This window comes from Lemur catta, chromosome 8 (genome assembly GCF_020740605.2).
Source record: "Lemur catta isolate mLemCat1 chromosome 8, mLemCat1.pri, whole genome shotgun sequence".
NCBI lineage: Eukaryota > Metazoa > Chordata > Mammalia > Primates > Lemuridae > Lemur > Lemur catta.
The window spans coordinates 54962265-54980820 of NC_059135.1; the positions used below are offsets into that span (position 1 = coordinate 54962265).

At 38.8% G+C, this 18556-nt stretch overlaps 1 protein-coding gene across 1 annotated transcript in view; it reads right to left on the bottom strand.

Annotated features, from left to right (window-relative positions):
* Nucleotides 1-474: 474 nt before the first annotated feature.
* GORASP2 (golgi reassembly stacking protein 2) overlaps nucleotides 475-18556 on the bottom strand; it is a 32813-nt gene continuing 14731 nt past the window's right edge. The window contains exons 2-10 of the mRNA XM_045558717.1: nucleotides 15872-15952; nucleotides 14528-14731; nucleotides 13987-14073; nucleotides 12391-12521; nucleotides 9494-9620; nucleotides 8123-8246; nucleotides 4415-4498; nucleotides 3215-3337; nucleotides 475-1619 (exon numbers count right to left, since the gene is read on the bottom strand). Of these exons, the coding sequence (XP_045414673.1) occupies nucleotides 1279-1619; nucleotides 3215-3337; nucleotides 4415-4498; nucleotides 8123-8246; nucleotides 9494-9620; nucleotides 12391-12521; nucleotides 13987-14073; nucleotides 14528-14731; nucleotides 15872-15952 (1302 nt within the window). The 3' untranslated portion in view covers nucleotides 475-1278. The remainder of the gene's footprint in view (nucleotides 1620-3214; nucleotides 3338-4414; nucleotides 4499-8122; nucleotides 8247-9493; nucleotides 9621-12390; nucleotides 12522-13986; nucleotides 14074-14527; nucleotides 14732-15871; nucleotides 15953-18556) is intronic.

The window sequence follows — 18556 nt, forward strand, 5'->3', positions numbered from 1 at the left end:
AGGAAATATTCTAGAAATATTTATAGTGCAAACAGAAGAAGCTATGATTAGAGCTGAAGCCTTCTTTTATCATTCAGCTTTAAGTACAAACCTGGCTCCAGAAGTGGATCTATCCTAAAGATTGGCTGGCGCTGGGGCTCCTCCCTCTGTGCGTGGTTCGCCTTGGTAACCAGCGTCCAGCCGAGCGGTCAGAGGTGGGTCCCTCACCGCTGGGGATGAGTGTGTTCGTACTAGTGTCATGTCAATAACTGATGAACCGCTTTCGTCTTAATTCAAAAACAGTGATATAATATGCATTTAATTTCATTCAATAAATCAATTCCAGTTAACTTACGATCTCTTAGAAAACTTAGGAGGAAGTAAACATAAGAAATGAAGAAATGAAAAAAGTAATTTAAAGATTCGTGACATCTTAGAGAGGAACAAGAGTACACGTGGCAATTAAGAGTTGTAAGTTAAATGTAACACAAGAAGAAAACTGAAATGACTGTCATTTATTGCTGTATCTATGCTTTCCTAGTATAGCAATAGTATTATACATAGCCACAAAGTGCCACCTTCTGGTTTAAAACTGTGCAACATCTCCTTTATTCCTTTTTAAATGCCATTTTATGGTGGACGTATAAAGCAACAGCAGCAGTTACAAAATGTTGTCTGAATAATTTTGAGAGCTCAAAACAAGGATCTGTGTATAGGCTGAATAAAAAGATGTTCAATTAACAGTGCACGTTGTGTAACTTTAACAAACATCTTCAGTTGGAATTTCTGTGTAAACCTTAATAGAGATGTGACTCACGGAGACCAAAAGTAAAATATCTTTTCCTTTTACAATTTAGTAAGGTGGTCTGCATTCTCGCAAATGATTTACAAAGTACAAGAAATGTTGCATGTGAGTACTAGGCATAAAATATTCATTTTCTTACAGAAGGAGCAGCAGGGGGACAGGGAACCCAGTAGATGCCCTGCCACCACTTTTCCCAAAGACATACACCCCCAAGAACGGCAGTGGAGGCCTGGCAGCAAGCCACCCTCACAATTCTTTTTGGTTGTTTAAAATACAAGCACTTTCTGACATTTCCCTCCCTGGCCTGTGAGCTCCACCCCGACTTGGCAGGATACAAGCCCATGTCCTCTTGCTTAGTTTTCCCCCTAGTATTATTTACAGGATGCCTACAGATACGGTACAAACTAGTATGAAATTAATGATAGTTTCCATTTCCAGACACGCTCCCGTGGTTAAATAAATATACCACGCCACTTCTGAAGAACGGTTCAAAGTTAAGGTGACACAGAAGCATTTGCATCCATAGCTGCAGAAACAGGCTTCTCGCTGGCTGGAGTGGAGTCGCTGACTCTGTCCTCAACAGTGGTGGGGGCCTTGGAACTGGGGGGCATCACATCCACAGTGAGTGAGGAGGCAGCGTCTGCCTTTGCAGTAGTCGTGACCGGGTCGGAGGGTAGGCTGCCGGTGGGTGGGAAGGAAGACAGCAGCTCTGCTGAGCTTGCTGCAGAAGAGCCCTCAGGAACCAGAGGGAATGACGGGAGGAACTCAGATGGCATGGGGAGAGGTGCAATGCCAGGTAAGTTTCGGGGAGGCAAGGAAGAAAGAGGTGGCAAACCTAGGACAAAAATGGCAAAGATCACATATCCTCCCAGCACTAAAAGAGCAATAGTCATCGTCAAATGACGATTTTTATTTGCATTTCATTAAGGAAACTGAAGCTGAGGAGAGATAGCACAAATCATAACCTTTGTTTATCTCCAGCTGGAGGTCACCAGAGGGTTATGGATTTCCTGCAGTGGCATCTGGCCAGGAACACAGCTTCCTGGGCTTCTAGGCTCCATGGGACTCAGCCCAGCACTGAGGGAAACAAGCTCAGGGAAGAACCATCCTTCCAGTCAGGGTGGACAGCCCACGTGGCAGGCGCTGCAGCTACACTGGCTGACAGGCGGGAGGACTCCCACCCCCCCAGGCCGGCTGCAAGCTGGGTTACAGCTGCACTTGCCGGACAACAGGAAGATGAAATGTACCTATGTAGGGCTGTGGATTTTAGCCCCTCCATGAGCCTCCCCAGGGGCACCCAGCCTTAGGGTAAGCCCCATGTCTAACAACTATTTACATTACACTTGATGAGCTTATTCTGATGATTTTAAAATGCAAAAGGTAGGAAAGAATATTACTTCAAGAAACAAAGGAAAGGCAGGTTGTAAAACACAGGTTCAGGGCGAACATGGGGCTTGTGAAACCCTTACTCCTCTTAGAGCCTGTCAAATTTGGGGAGAGGACAGAGGAGCCAGAACGCAGGCCCAGGAGACAAGATGGAGGGAGTGCTAAACAGTAACTGGAGTTTGGGTTTATTAGTACTTCCTTTGTTTTTCAAACCCTTGCACTGGAAACTAAGAAGGTTAATGAATGTACACAGATGGTGCAGGTTACAAAAGGGACAATTATAATCTAGACAGAAATATGACAATGTACACCAGGTGCTGTGAAACCACTCACTGGTATCACTGATGGGCCAAACTACCGAGCTACCCTACGAAAAGTCAGCCTCTCAAAGGTTAAGGGGATCTGGGTAGCCATTAACTGTACGAGCAGACTGACGGGATGCTGCTGCCTCATTTCCAGTGTAGAAAATCTGACTGTGGACACTTGGAATATCTGCTGTCGTAGCGATCTCCAGCTAAAATTTCTCACAGTTTTGATTATAAAAACATCTGTTAATAATAGAAAATATTAATCAAATAACAAGCCCAGCCGGTTGAGCAGGGATGTCAGTTTTGTGGCCTAAGTTTCTGGGCCTGGGCTACCATCGCTTCTCCCCTGGTGGCAGCTGCCCCAAATAATACCGGGGAATTCATTCACCTCCTTCGGGTGAACTGAACGTCTCCATCAAAGCCAGGGCAGCAGCGCCACGCCCTGGCTTATTGCTACACTTGGTCTTCCTGGGGCTTGAGCTGTCAGCATGTGGAGAGAGAAGAAGGAGGAGGAGGAGGAGGAGGAGGAAGAGGAGAGGTGGACAGGCAGAAGAGAATCACAAAGACTTTCTTCTTTCTACTTAAGCTTTTTAAGCAAAAAGATGAATATTTATTTGAAGTAGCTGAAATTTGTTAAACTAATTTGCCCTTTCTAGAAAAAACTGAAATAGAGGACTGGCTTTCCTGAATGAAGCTTTTTATTAGAGAGTCCCCTAGGGTAAGATCTGCAACATACCCGTGTTCACGAGTTCTGGTAAGCCAACCCCTGGCATGATGTGTGGTGCCGGGAGGTTGAGGTTGAGGTTGAGGTTGGGGAGGTTGGGGAGGTTAGGCAGCCCTGCTGGTAAAGGCATCAGACCTGAACAGAAGGCAGAAAAGAACAAAAGGTAAATCTCTTCACCTGGGGAAGAAATAAATCCTTGTGTATTGAAAACAATACATTCTCTTTCAAAAGTGAGAGTACCAGAAGTCCACCTAATGTATGGCAGTTTTATATCATAATCACATTGACAACAACAAATCTCACTTAACTGAAATATACTTCTATACCTAAGTGATTAGATGGATTAGGTGGCTAAGTGGTTAAAATAAATAATGCTCCTAACACTCTGGAACAAGAATGGAGAAAAGGCTTATTTCAATAAATACGGTAGTGAATGGAACTGAATTTTTGAAGGTTGAGGTTTACAGTCTCCTTGGCTTTCTTTTTAAATTTTTTATTCTGAAATAACTGCAGACTTATAGTTGCAAAAGTAGTAAAAAGAATCCCCACACGTTCACATTTTACCACCCTTGCGCCATCATTCTCGATGCGTACACTCTTGGCTCGTGGTGTGATATGCCTGTATGATGACACCTTTAGCCAAACAATTAAAGGCCCTCACAATGAAAGCATATTTGATCACTGACATAGTACTTGATTAACAGCTGGATAAAGGGACTTGGTCTTCACTTGGGAATCCTAAGAGAAATACACAAAAATTTAATGTTAGAGCTACTGAAGACTCAAATAAGGAGCGTTCTCTTCCAGGACGTGTCTGTTTGCATGAAGAACTATCAGAAAGAATGGACTTTCACATACTCCTTATTCCTGGCTCATGTTGAATTGTAGGAGTGGGGTGGGGTGGGGGGCGCAGGTAGTTGGCCAGGGGAAGGAGCCCTAGGCTGGGCAGCTCACTAGCCGGTAACTAACATCTCTTTCCTTGTCTACTAAGGAGAACTACCACTTGCTCTCATTTATCACAAAGTTACTGAAGAGATAAAATGAGATTAAAAGACATAAAAAGTCACCACATAAGTGTAAGATTTTTTTCATTTTTTAGAAACATTTTTTTTTTTGTGACAATGTCACTTGCCAATTTTTCATTGTTTTTTAAGATACAAGTATTAGTAATGTTATTATCATTAGCCACATCTCTAGTCCTCTGTTGCTTACCTGGTAATGTAGTGGCTGGGTTCATTGGTGGCACAGAAGTGAGGGATTGGTTTACTGGTGGCAATAATGGTACTGTTGGTACACCTAAAATAAAAGCACAATCTTCTATTTCTAACAAATTCAGTTGACAAAGAATGAACAGACTAGATGAGGGCAAGCTTCGGTTCCCCACACCCCCGTGGTCAGATCTCCATTTGGTCCTACTGCTGGCTGCATCACTGACCGTACACCACCCTTCACAGCAGATCCACTGGCTCTGCCCATGGCCATTTACAGAGGCTGTTACCAGAGCCTGGGCCGAGAGGGCAGTCCCACCCCTAGCAAGGACACTGGACAAGAGGTTTACACCTGACCAAAGCTGGTTGGATTAGATTTGGAAATGGGACACAAGGATTCCAGTCAACCTCTACTGGACTCCTGAACTAAGATGCTATGTAAACCTGGGGTTGCCAGGGGGCATGTGCCCTATGAAACGTGAATGCTGGTCTGTGAAAGAGGAGAATGGCATAGACAGCCTGAAAGAGACAAGACGGCACATGGACCACTACAAATGCAGAGAACAACTTGGATTCCTGAATCTCCACTTCCTTTTGACCTTAGGTTCTGGGACAGTCCTTTGACGTCTATCTAACACATTCCCATTCATAGTGATGTTAGCTGCTCCAGCAGGAGGTTTTGCTGATGTCAAAACAATAGTAATACTGCAGATACTCTAGATTTTGTCTTATAGAGATCTGCTCAAATATGGTAGCAAGCATAAAATTGTGCCTAAAAGTATAAACCAACCATTTTCAGTCTTTTATTTATTCAAGTATCTACTTTTCTGCAGTAATCAGAGGCATGCAAAAGTTAAAAAAAAAAAAAAAAAAGAAGAAGAAGAAGAACAAGAAGAAAAAAGGCCTGGCTGAAGCACTGGCAAATGCTCCACTGGATCCCAGACTGCATAATTTCACTCAGATATCAAAAACTGTTTATTATTCTATATCAAATTGTTAGTTATTGTGTGCTTTGTTAAGTGGTCATGTACAATAGCAATGTTACAACTTTTTAATATTTTTGTCTTTGAATCTTGGTTTTAAGAAAATAAAAGCAGCTTGGATTGGCTAGCAAATTTCCTCTATTTCCTAATTAAGTCTTTCACACAAGTTTCTTTTCATTCTTAAAGGATAGCTACATTCACAGTCTCAAAAAAATAACGGACTGAATTGAAGTCAGGAATTCTAAATCTACAGCAGACAAATGGGCTTCAAGGGGTCGTGGAAGTTCCTAAACTGTATACAACAATATTGGGAAAAGGGTCCTTTGTTTTCATCAGATTCTCAAAGGGATTGGATGGATAGTTGGTGTGTTCATTCAGTTAAGTTTTTAGGGCACCTATTATACGTCAAACATTGTTCTGAGAACTGAGGCACTTTACAGTGTGAAGAAAACAGAAATCACCTTCAGGAAATTTATGTCCTAATGAGGGACAGGAAAAGGAAAAGAGAAAGATATCAAACAAATAAAAATACATAGCATGTAAAATGGTGATATGTTCTCTGCAGGAAAATCAAGAAAGAAAGTGGAATAGGGAGTGTGAGGGGTACCAAAAAGGTCATACCAATCAATGCCATTTCAAAATGGGATATCCATTTTCTAAAAATTTCATAATCCCCAAATTTTCAAATCCACAAAGAAGTGTTTTAAAAATATACTTTTATATCTCTACAAATACTTGTTTGGGCTACTTGGCAAGCAATATAATAAAAAGTGAAGATGAAAAAATAAATGCCCAAAGAAAAGTTATTTCTCATGTGTCATGACGCCAGAACATTTAGTCTTTTTAAATAGATTTATTCAAAAGTGAAAATGTCAATTTCTGTCAGTTTTTCTGAGTAATTATTGCTTTATTTACATTTCTGTCTTTAATATTCAAGAAGCCACTTCTCTGCAGTGTAATAATTAAGGGATCTCAGTGCATGTGCTTATAAAATAATGTAAGTGTAACTACAATAATGAGGTAAGATTTAAAATGTCAAAGAGAAGCTGGGACTTGAAGAGGGATGTCAGCTATCTCCTAACTTCAGAAGAGCTGTCCTACAATGTGTGGAACACTCTCACTCTAAAATAAGTAAGAGTGATTCAGACACAGAAAGGGCTGCTGCCTTGGGAAGTGCCCAATCCACCTTTAGTCAGTGTATTTAGGAATAAACCAGAGGACTATCTGATGAAATGTAAGCAAAAAAATCATAATATCATAAAAAGGACTCATACACTGCCTGAATGATATAAACTCTAAGAAACCTTCCAACGGTGCCTATGATTAGATACTGATGACATTATATTTAATTTCATCTAGAAAATGTTCTAAAACTAGATTGTGGTGATAACTGCACAACTCTATAAATTTACTAAACATTATTGAGCTGTATATTTACAGTGAGTTAATTTTATGGTATGTAAATTATACATCAATAAAGCCAGAAAAAAAAAAAAACAGCAAAGAAGGGGTAGCAAGGTACATCACCATATTGATAACTAGTGAAGCTGGGGGAGGGGGTTCATTATACTATTCCATCACTTTTGTGTATGTTTGAAATTTTAAACACATCTTTGGGAAATTAAACCAAGACTCTGAAAAGTGCTAGAATTGAAACATGAGGAACCAACTCCAGACACTATACTGTTCACCTTACTATTGCATCTTGGTGGGCCACCCCAGAACAAAGTGGGGTATAAACAAAATTTGAACATGAACATTTAAAAGAGCTCAAGAATAAAAGCTGAACTAAACCATGTCAGTATTTCATTCACTGATTCAACATTTACTGAGTGCAGAATATACTTCGCATTAGGAAGAATGAAAACCAGAAGACAGGACATTAGAAAATGGAAAGGGAAAAATAAAAGCCACCAACATACCAAGAACTATATGTATCATGAACTAGTAATTCCACTCCTAGGTATATAACCAAGAGAAATGAGAACATATATCCACATAAAATCTTGTATGCAAATGTCATAACAGCATTATTCCTAACAGCCAAAAGTAGAAATAACCTAAATGTCCATCAGCTGATGAATGGATAAACAAAATATGGTATATCCATACAATGGAACATTATTTAGCAATAAAAAGTAATAAAGTATTAATATGTGCTACAACATGGATGAGCCTTGAAAACATGCTAAGTGAAAGAAGCCACTCACAAATGACCACATATATTTTACGAAATGTCACATTAGGCAAATCCACAGAGACAGAACGTAGATGGTAGTCGCCTAGGTCTGGAGAGCTGGGGAAAAAACAGAATGACTGATAATGGGTACAGAGTTTCTTCTGGGGTAATGGAATATTGTAAAATTGATTGAGGTATTGGTTGTACAACTCTGCAAATATACTATTGAACAAACCATTGCACTGTATACTGTAAATTGATGAAGTGTATGGCATGTACATTATATCTCAATAAAGCTGTCAAAAAAAAAAAATCTAAAACAAAATGGACTATATTAGCCAGAACAAGGAATAAAGAATAGGAGGGAGACAGGCATATGTCCCTGAGCCCCTGAGAAAGGAACACATTTTGCTCCCTTTTGTAGTCCCAGAACCTACTACCTCAGAAATATGCAAGCATTTGTTGAGTAAATAGAACTAGAGCCCTTCATTGATTTTGTCACTTAATTAAAACAAAGTAGATTGAAAAGAGAATATATTTTTCTGCACACCTGTACTGAGAACATTACCAACAGCTGGTGGAGTTGAGCTAATGGAAAGTCCAGATAGACTCTGTTCAAGCCCTGTAGTTCCTGGTGGTGACAAAGACGGCGGATTAACTGAGGACAGCTGGACCTTCCAAAAAAAGAAAAGAAAAAAAAAAGAAAAGAAAAGAAAAGAGAATTACTTAAGTTTATTTAAAAGAAAATATAAACATTGGCTCTCACCTCCCCTACAGATACATATTTGGATCATATACGAGCTGTCAAAAGTTTCATCTGGCACTTCTGCCTTCAGACACTCCTTCCTAATTTCGATACATGCCAGGGACCATGCACTTGTAAACATCTCTCCATCCTGTCACTTGCAGTCCCTGGACACATGGCTTCTGCCCCCAGTCACACACACTGTTCTAACTACTTCCATACTAGGAGAGATTCTACTCTCCCCTCTTTCCTAATCACCCAGAAATCATTTTATTCAACCCTTTTTTTTTTTTTCCAAAGAGACAGGGTTCTCACTATATTGCCCAGGCTGGTCTTGAACTCCTGGCTTCAAGTGATCTCCTGCCTTGGCCTCCCAAAGTGCTGGGATTCCATGCATGAGCCACTGGACCCAGCTGGTGTTTGGTTTTTTATTTAGTTGTGCAGACAAGAGTTGACTGTCCTGTGATGTCTTCATAAGAAACATTTAAAACTGCTCAAATATCTCTTATTCCTTAAAAAGCCTCACTTTTATCCTGCAATAGCCCCTTCACTCCCCCCACATCACCCCCACATACCCAGCTCTCCTTGCTTTCTCAATCAAGTTGCCTAAAGTAGGAAGTGCCAGCTGTTGTCACCTTAACACCCATCATTCACTCTGGTCCCTGTAACTTGGTATTTGCACCCTATCAAGTCTCGGAAATCGGTTTCATCCAGGACATATTTTTTCACTCCTTTCACTTGACTTCTCTGCAGTACCTGACATGGCTAACTATGCCCTTTTCCTGGAAGCTTTGTTTTCTTTTGGACTTCTCCTGTGCTTCCCTTGTTGGATCCACTTTTTCTGTGCATCTAGATTTTCAAGATTCTGACTCCAGTCCTCTGACCCACTCAGACCCAATCCTTCCACAGTTTCTATCAACATCCACTGGGTTAAATTCTCCTCTCTTTCTTGATGATTCCTACATATGCATCTCCAGCCCTGTCCTCTTTCCTAATGCCCAGACCCACATATCTACCCTCCATCTGGATATCATACAGTGACCACAAATTCAGCATTATCAAAACTTAACTCATCATCTGCCCCATCTCAGTTAGTGTCAACACCATATACATCAACACACTTGACTTGTTTTGCTGAAAACTATAAGACCTAATCAGGTAGTGAGGTTACCTTACCTCTGTAAACCCATCTTTAAGAGGAGTAATAGGTGTCATTTGTCCCGGAAGAGAAATTTTCTTTCCTTCTTCAAATGGGCGTGTAGGTATTCGATGCAAATAACCATATCCAATGCCACATCCTAGGCTGTAAAAACATCTTTGTCTTAAAGCTGTTATCAATCACTGCTTACATTTCTTTGAGGTTTTGAAATATAAAAACAAACAAATTTCCATTCTTTTAAATAATGTTATCTTAATCTTATCAGAGGTCTCCCCTGATCACCCCATATGAAACAGCACCCTTCCTTCCACCATGAACACTACGCTCACTGCTTTATTTATCACCATCCATCATATTGCATATTTAGTGTCTGTCTCCCCCAATAAAATGTTAAGGTCTTTAAGGGCAGAGACCTTGTTTGTTTATTATTAATATTTCCTGGCACATGGGAGACACTTGATAATTATTTTTGAATGAATGACACACATACAGCTTTTCCACTGAAGAGCTCTAGGCATGCCTGTGTGATGACATCATTTATACATCCCACAGTTCTCTTTCAGAACCTGACATAAATCAGTCGTGTTATGTTTAATCCAGGTTTCTTTCTATCTCACCGTCTCACTGCCGCTGGAGGCATTTTTCTAGTAAGATGCGATCACATTGCTTCCTTCTACAGTCTGATGGCCTCTCAGCACTCCTTTCTCCTTTCTCCCTTTGTGGAATTACTTCTTTGCTGGTGGGACTGTCAATCAGGGTACTTGCCCTGCCCACAGCCAAGGGAGTGGCTCATGGCCAAAGCCAGGCCAATCAACCTCTCTTGCCCAGGGCTGCAAATCTTGGGAAGGACAGGAAAACCAAAAATGGCTTTATCCTTTCAGTAGAATGCTGGTGAAATTGCCAATTAGTTCTTCCTATGTAAACCCTTAGAGGTGTTCTGAGTCCTGCCCTTTCCATATTTTTAGTTGTTTCTTTGCTTATACGAGCTATTCCACATCAGTAAGTATGTATCTATTTATGATGGTCACAGCTGGTTTTTACAGTTTGGAACCAAAAACCCCTACTGATACAATATCACATTTCCATTGCCCAAGGTATATCCAACTTCCTGACCATGGTATTTAAGGCCTGCAATCAGGTTCCAACTATGTTTCCATCATGACGTCTTTTATTTCCCAAACTACCTGACACTTTCCCTTGGCAAGGCATCTATTATCTCCATGGATACCACCATCACCAAAAGTGGGCAGTGGCCAACTTCAGCTCTTCCTTATCCAAATCTGACTTGCACAATGATGCTTCATCTCACAAAATTACTTGTTCTTTCTTCCCTCACCATCAAAACTACAATTCTAACTGGACTGGATCTCAGATAGATTTAGAGAAAGGACGTAAGATTAAATAATTTCTTGTTTTTTTTTTTTTTGCTCTGTTGCTCTGTTGCCAGGTCCAGAATGCCATGGTGTCAAGCCTAGCTCAGAGCAACCTCAAACACCAGGGCTCAAGCAATCCTCCTGCCTCAGCCTCCCAAGTAGCTGGGATTACAGGCACGCGCCACCCCACCCGGCTAATTTTTTTTCTTTCTATTTTTAGTTGCCCAGCGAATTTCTATTTTTTTTTTTAGTAGAGACAGGGTCTTGCTCTTGCTCAGGCTAGTCTCAAACTCCTGACCTCAAGAGATCCTCCCTGTCTCCCAGAGTGCTACGATTACAGGTGTGAGCCACTGTGCTTGGCCTATATTAAGTAATTTATACTGATTAATGGTAGTTACATTTTAAAGCAAGGTGCTTATTAACCAAAATAACTAAGTGGTGGTACAGAAGGCACTAGAGGCAACAGCAGGACCCTCTGCAAACTTAAAGACAGCCTAAGAATGAAATTAAGAGAAATCCAATGTAATGAATGAAATGTGGTTGGCCTCCGCGGAAGGCATAAAAACAGGCATGTAAATGCCAAAGGCATGGTCAGAGGCAGACTCAGGAAAATGTTCTGTATGGGCCTGTCTTAAGCAATGGCTATCAATGGTAATAAACGACACCAAAAGGAAAAATATCTTCCAAAGGAATAATTGCCACAAGTCTAGAAAAGAAGGGCTCCAAAAACAAGAATGCAGCAGTATTCAGCATTTGGTGAACATAATTAAAAATGAAAGAATGAGCAATATTCTTTGTTGTTGGACTTCACTGTCACAGAATCTCTTCCTTGCACTTTGATTCTATTAAATCACCAAGCGCTCTTGTGGTACTATCTGACCTGAATATCATTCTAATTGGAGAGGGGGTATTTTTCTACAGTAAACTGATACAGCAGCTTCTTTGCAAACTTAGTTTATGTGAGACAATCCCTCCAAAATGAATAAATTTTGAAAGCCTTGAGAAGATCACATTTCTGGGTATTTATACACCTGGACAATGAACAACGATAACTTGAGTACTGCCCTAGACAGACCAGATTCTTAGATGACACCCCTATCTTACTTTTCTCAAATTGCAACCAGTCAGAATTCTTGGGGTGAAACACACTCAGCTGAAGAATCTCAAGTAGTGTGAGTAAAGATACTATGAGCAAATGGAGGCTTTTCCAGCCTGCAGTAATTAAGTCATCCTTTTCCCAGCATGGGCTGGAACTTTTACAAAACACTTGTAAAGTTTCCAAATCCTAGGCTTTTCTATAATTATAGTACATGCTCAATAATTCTTCAAATAAAGAAATGCTGCTACCTCTTTGATCAGTAAAGAAAACGACCATAGGATATATACCATGTTCTTCAGATATGTGCTTTAAAAAAAATAAATTATTGGTTTCAATAGTCTAGGTTGGCCCTTTCCTTTTTTAAAATAAGAACAATTAATGTTTATAGCATATCTGATAGTAAATTTAAACAGCCATAACTATTTCTAAAAAATGACCTTACCTGCCTTCTCCACCCCATGCAGAATTTGGTGTAATAACCACTTCTCGACAGTTATCAGTGTCTGTGTTGTACACATAAAGTTTCAGTGGTTTTGCTTCATGTGTTTCAACAAGGCTGAATAGATCTTCAGACTGCAACAGTATCATAGAAGAAAAATGTTTTTATGTTACTATACTTTAGAAGAGTGGGTCTCAAACCTGGCTACTATCAGAATCACCTAGGGAACATTTCCAAAAAACAAACAAACAAAAAAAAAAAACCACCACAACACAGGTATTCAAGACCAGCCTAAGCAAGAGCAAGACCCTGTCTCTACTAAAAACAGAAACAATTAGCCAAGCATGGTGGTGTATACCTATAGTCCCAGCTACTCGGGAGGATTGCTTGAGCCCAGGAGTTTGAGGTTGCTGTGAGCTAGGCGGACGCCACGGCACTCACTCTAGCCCGGGCAACAGAGTGAGACTCTGTCTCAAAAAAAAAAAAAAAAAGATTCTGGGCCCCAGACATAAAAGTCATTTCTAAAAACTGATATTCCAAGCAAGGTTTAATTCAATATATTAATTCAAGCAAGACCTACTATGTACAAGGCCTTGTGCCCAGTTCCATAAGGCCTAGTCAGCATTCTTTTTTGTTTTTTTTTTCTATTATAGTTGCCTGGCTAATTTCTTTTTATTGTTAGTAGAGACGGGGTCTTGCTCTTGCTGAGGCTGGTCTCGAACTCCTGACCTCAAGCCATCCTCCTGCCTCAGCCTCCCAGAGTGCTAGGATTACAGGTGTGAGCCATCATGCCTGGCCTAGTCAGCGTTCTTAATAAAACCCTTCTACATCCAAGTTCTATACATTCTGCTTTTACTCTCCATTATTAAGACCCAGTTATCTGGGCACCTTATTTTTCTCTCATTTTCATTTATTTATTTAAAGGCTAGTTAAGTGCAGTAGTGAGAAGGGGGGAAAACAGAATAATGAGTGATCTGTAACTGATATGAACAGTCAACTGAGGTATTTTCTCTCATTTTTGATTTAGCAATATATCTATACACATATATCTTCTCCTAATGGATAAATCATTAGAAAAATCATTCTTAAGCTTCTATATTTCCTTCTCTTCCTCAAGTTTTTAAATTAATCCATATTTAAAAAGCAATGAATGATTTTCAGAAACTAAATGCAATTTAATAATAATAATATCCTCATTTTTGATTTAGCAATGTATACTTTTACTAGCTAACAGACAAGGAAAAGGATCTGGCTAATGCAACTGAGTTCATTTTGCCACCTGAGCAAAAAGAGGAAAAGAAAATGAAATCAATGACCAACTGAAAATGAGAATTTGCTTTGGTCTTGAGGTATGTAAGAGATTTCTGTACATCATACACAAAATCTGTACAATTGCTACCCAGTATGTTTTTTTCTTCACAGCTATACCTAATAAGACATCTTCCAAATGTTCCATTTAGTAGCCGGTGACATAAGTATCTTGATCAGCAAAGACCAAAATATCAACTCTAAATGCAAAGTATGCAAATATTCATCTGAACTCAAACATCAATGAGAAAATGTTAAATAATTTTCATTATTAATAAACACACTAATTACCTCATTCATGACCGTATCTGCTCCAATGATATAATCACTGTGAGGTCTAAGACCTGCCAGTGCTGCAGGAGAATTTGATTCCACTTCCTAGGATGACACAAAAACATACCCTAAATATACAAAATAATCTTCTAAGTTTTATATTTATAGTTCTTAATTACAGTGATTTTAAAAACCTCTACATTTCTGTCTTGTTAGTGATTGTCAGATGTCAGAAACTACAGAATATATGTATTTAAAACTTTTAAGCATAATAAATTAAATATTTATTTAATAAATATTTAAAATATTTCTGTAGCTATCTCACATATCTTTGCCTAATGGATAAATCATTAGAAGAATAGTTCTTAAGCTTCTATATATCCTCTTCCTCAAGTTTTTAAATGATCCATATTTAAAAAGCAAAGCATGCTGATTTTCAGAAACTAAAAGCAGCCTAATAATACCCTTATAATCTCACCAAACTGGACACAATCACTGTTAAAAAACCTTTCTACACTGCTTCTTGAGCTGCAAGTAACGGTTCACAACTGATACCTACCAACACATGCCACACGTTTTCATTTGCCCCATCAAAGCTGCAGAAACGAATGCTCACGCCCAATAAGCCCTGGCCACCCCACATGTTACTTGGTGTGACTGAGGTCTCTCGCAGCTCCAGTGTTTTGCTGCTATAGATAAGCATTTTTACAGGCTTTTCAACATTTGCTTTCAGTAGATCCTTAAGAGTGTCATTGTCTTTATTCTGTGAACACAGAATACATATTCCTTAATAAATAAAAATTTAATGTTAATGTACCTTAAGCATCCTGTGGCCCTATAAGAGTAATATTAAATATCAATGTAAACAAAACATTCAACAAAGATTTTATTAACATTTAAATATTCCTCCATGTAAAAGAATGTCAAGGAATTAAGAAAAACTCTTATGTTAGCAACTTCAAACTGACTTTTTCTAATAGCTGACTATGGATTATGGAATTTGCAACCTAACATTATTCAGAGTGATTAAGGACTGCAGTGATCAAAACTAAAATATGCCATAAGAAGTCACGTTACTAACAAAGTTGTGATGACTTTGACTTAAAAATCTAAAACATTTACTGGGGTTAAAGTTTCATTTTGGACTCTACTTCTAAATATATACTTTATTATTTATTAGAAGTTGGAAGGAAAAGAAAATGGAAATAGTATGTTAAATATTTCATTACACAAACAAATAAAGGCCATTATGCTGGAGACGTTGATAAGTAATGAACAAAAACTTAAGACTGTTATGAAAAAATAAACTAACCAAGTAGCTATTGTCATAAAAATTTTCTTGCTGAGATGATATAATTTCCTTCCTATAGGACTTTACTGTGGGTCAACTGAAAACAATTATAAGCAGTGGTTTTAATTCTGCACTTTGGAGAATAACTCTCTGGTTCTAATACAATTATTTATAAATCGTGAAACTTAGCTCCAAGAAAATTGGCACGTTATTTGAGAATGAGTCTTTTTAAATCCATTTGTCAACAACCTATGGAAATGTGACATCTTTAAATTGCTTTAGATGTCTTTTTTGATTCTACTGAGAGTAAGCATAAAAAAAAACAGTAATGTTTTCATCTTATTTCCTTTGGCTTATAAAAATTAAATATTTAACATATAAAATAAAGGTCTCCAGTGATTCTACTCCCCTAAGATAATCACTGGAGCATAAGGTATTAGTATTCTAGATTTGACCTTTTAATGTTTACTACCACATGATTACTTCTATAAACTGGCATCACACTCTATACAATGTCTGTAACTAGGAAACATCATCCCAGATAATCTGAAAAATTCCATTTTCAAAAGATTACAAAATACTATAGACAAAACTACAAAAAGCTGAACTTACTAATCTTGAACCGTTAATAGAAACAATAAAATCAAAGAAAGGTTCCAGTCCGGCTCTATGTCCTGGGGAATTTTCTTGTACCTGTAAAAACAAAAATGCCAAAAATAAAAAATGAAAGTTTAATTAAAAATTGCAAGCTAGATTTCAACAGCTACCTCTTTTTAGTAAAACAGATTAATTTCACTGATAATAAAATGTAGGTACATGCTAGTTTTCTCATTTCTCTTTATCTTTCCCAGATAATGCCCTTCCAGCTCCCTAAATTCTACCCATTCTTTAAGTTCATCTCTTCTATGAGGCTTTCCCTCTACGCTTCTATTTCCACACCACCTGCTCCTTTTGGGGGGGCAGGAGCTAATCCTCCCAGCAATTAGAACACGATACAGCAGACGGTAATCATTACAACTGAGCCATAAATTAAAGCATTTATTCCTTGACTACTACTGGCAAAGCACCATTCGGTTACAAAGCTAATATAGGAACACAGTTGCTGACATCAAGACATTTACAGCCTGTCGAGAAACAGGCGAGAAGAGGAAAGGGAGATGGGCACTCTAATCAGTGTAATACAAGACCAAACAGGTTAAGAGCTATAATGGAGGTATAAAGTTCTAAGGGGAAGATTAATCCTGACTGAAGAAGCGTCACAGAAAAAAAAATGACACTGAATAGTGCTTTAAAAAGAGGGGAGAACTTTCAAAGACGAAGATGAATACAGGGATAAGGAAGGACATCTGAAAGTAGATGAAATAATATGAGTAAACACCCAGAAGCAGAAGTCTGAAGAATGAGGATCATAATATGTGTAGCTAGACTACAGGGTAGTGTGGATGGACGTATACAATTATAGGTTTTGAAAACGAGAATTGACCCAGAAACCATCTAATCCAGGGGATCTTAAATGGAGGTCTGTGGATGGCTTCAGGGAATACTGCAGCTCCTGAAATTACACACAATCTTTTGTATGAATAAGCAGTTTTCAGGGTGGCTTTTTTCAGATTCTCAAAGAGTTTCTCTATGACTCAAAGAAGGTTTAAAAGCCAATGCCACTAATTTTGTGCAATTGTTTCATTGTATGGATGAAAAAACCATCCTGTGACTTGCCTATGGTGCCATAGCTAGTTAGTGATGGAATGAAACTCAAAAGTACATCTTGAAATTAATAGCCCAGGGCCGGACATGGTGGCTCACATCTGTAATCCTAGCATTCTGGGAGACCAAGGCGGGTGGATCATTTGAGCTCAGGAGTTCGAGACCAGCCTCAGCAAGAACGAGACCCCGTCTCTACTAAAAATAGAAAGCAATTAGCTGGACAACTAAAAATATATATATAAAAAAAAATTAGCCGGGCATGGTGGTGCATCCCTGTGCTGTAATCCTAGCACTCTGGGAGGCCGAGGTAGGAGGATCGCTTGAGGTCACGAGTTTGAGACCAGCCTCAGCAAAAGTGAGACCCCCATCTCTACTAAAAAAAAAAAAAAAATAGAAATTAGCCAGGCAACTAAAAAAATTAGCTGGGCGTGGTGGCACACCCCTGTAGTCCCAGCTACTTGGAAGGCTGAGGCAGGAGGATCACTTGAGCCCAGGAGTTTGAGGTGAGCTAAGCTGATGCAATGGCACTCTAGGCAGGCAACAGAGCAAGACTTTGTCTCAAAAACAAACAAAAAAAGTGAGGTCAAATCACAGCTAGCTGAGAAACAAGTCAGATCTACTAGGTGTCAAATGCCTATTAGGTGGTTATCAATTAGATGTGAAATGGCTCAGGTGTGAAAGGGGATAAATAGCATAGATCCTTAGGCGCTCCCTCAGAGTGGAGTTTCTGATTCAATAGAGTCCACGACAAATCATCTGATTCTCTGAATGTTTCCAAATTACCACTAATAGCATTTTATACAGAACCCAACTAGTTTATTGATCAATTTCAAACTTCTCTGCTGAGGCTGTCAAAATTTTACCTTTTAGTTAAAAAGGGATAAAGACAGTACTTTTGTATTGTCATCACTAACTTAGAAAGCTGATCCTACACAGACTCTTATCATGCCACCTTCCAAGTATAAAGTTTAAGCTATTTGCTTGAAATGGAAAGTTTCCAATATCAGAAGTATCCTTTTTATAACTCAAAAAGGATCCAATAGCTGAGTTTGAATTCTAAAATAAACTTAATCTCTTCCCTGCTCTATTTTTCCCTTTCATTTGCTACAAACATCAATCTCCTCTCTGTTTCTAATGAACTTTGAAATTAATTTCTTTCTCAAATTTATTTACATCATTAGTATCACAATTATGGCAAGTAGCTATCTTAATTACTGCTAGAGAACCTGCAGAGGGTGCTCTACAAAATGTTCTCTTTGACCCTAATATACCTAAAGGAAATTTCCTACATTTCATAGCACAGAAAATAAGATCTACAACACAGCAAACTAAACATCCACCCAAGTACGTTTCTCTTGCAATATTATCCACTGACAAGAATCTCTTAGTCACCTAATCTTTCAAGCATCAGATTACCACTTCAATACTGTCTGTCCCCTGAGATCTCTAGGTTGTTCATTTATCTTCTGTTTCCTTCAAACCATCTAAATTAAAAAGTCCCTATATACTTGGCTCCATAGGCCATTTAACATTTACTATTGGGCCAAATACCATACCAATTTAAGATGAATAGGTTAAATGTTTAAGTTTAAT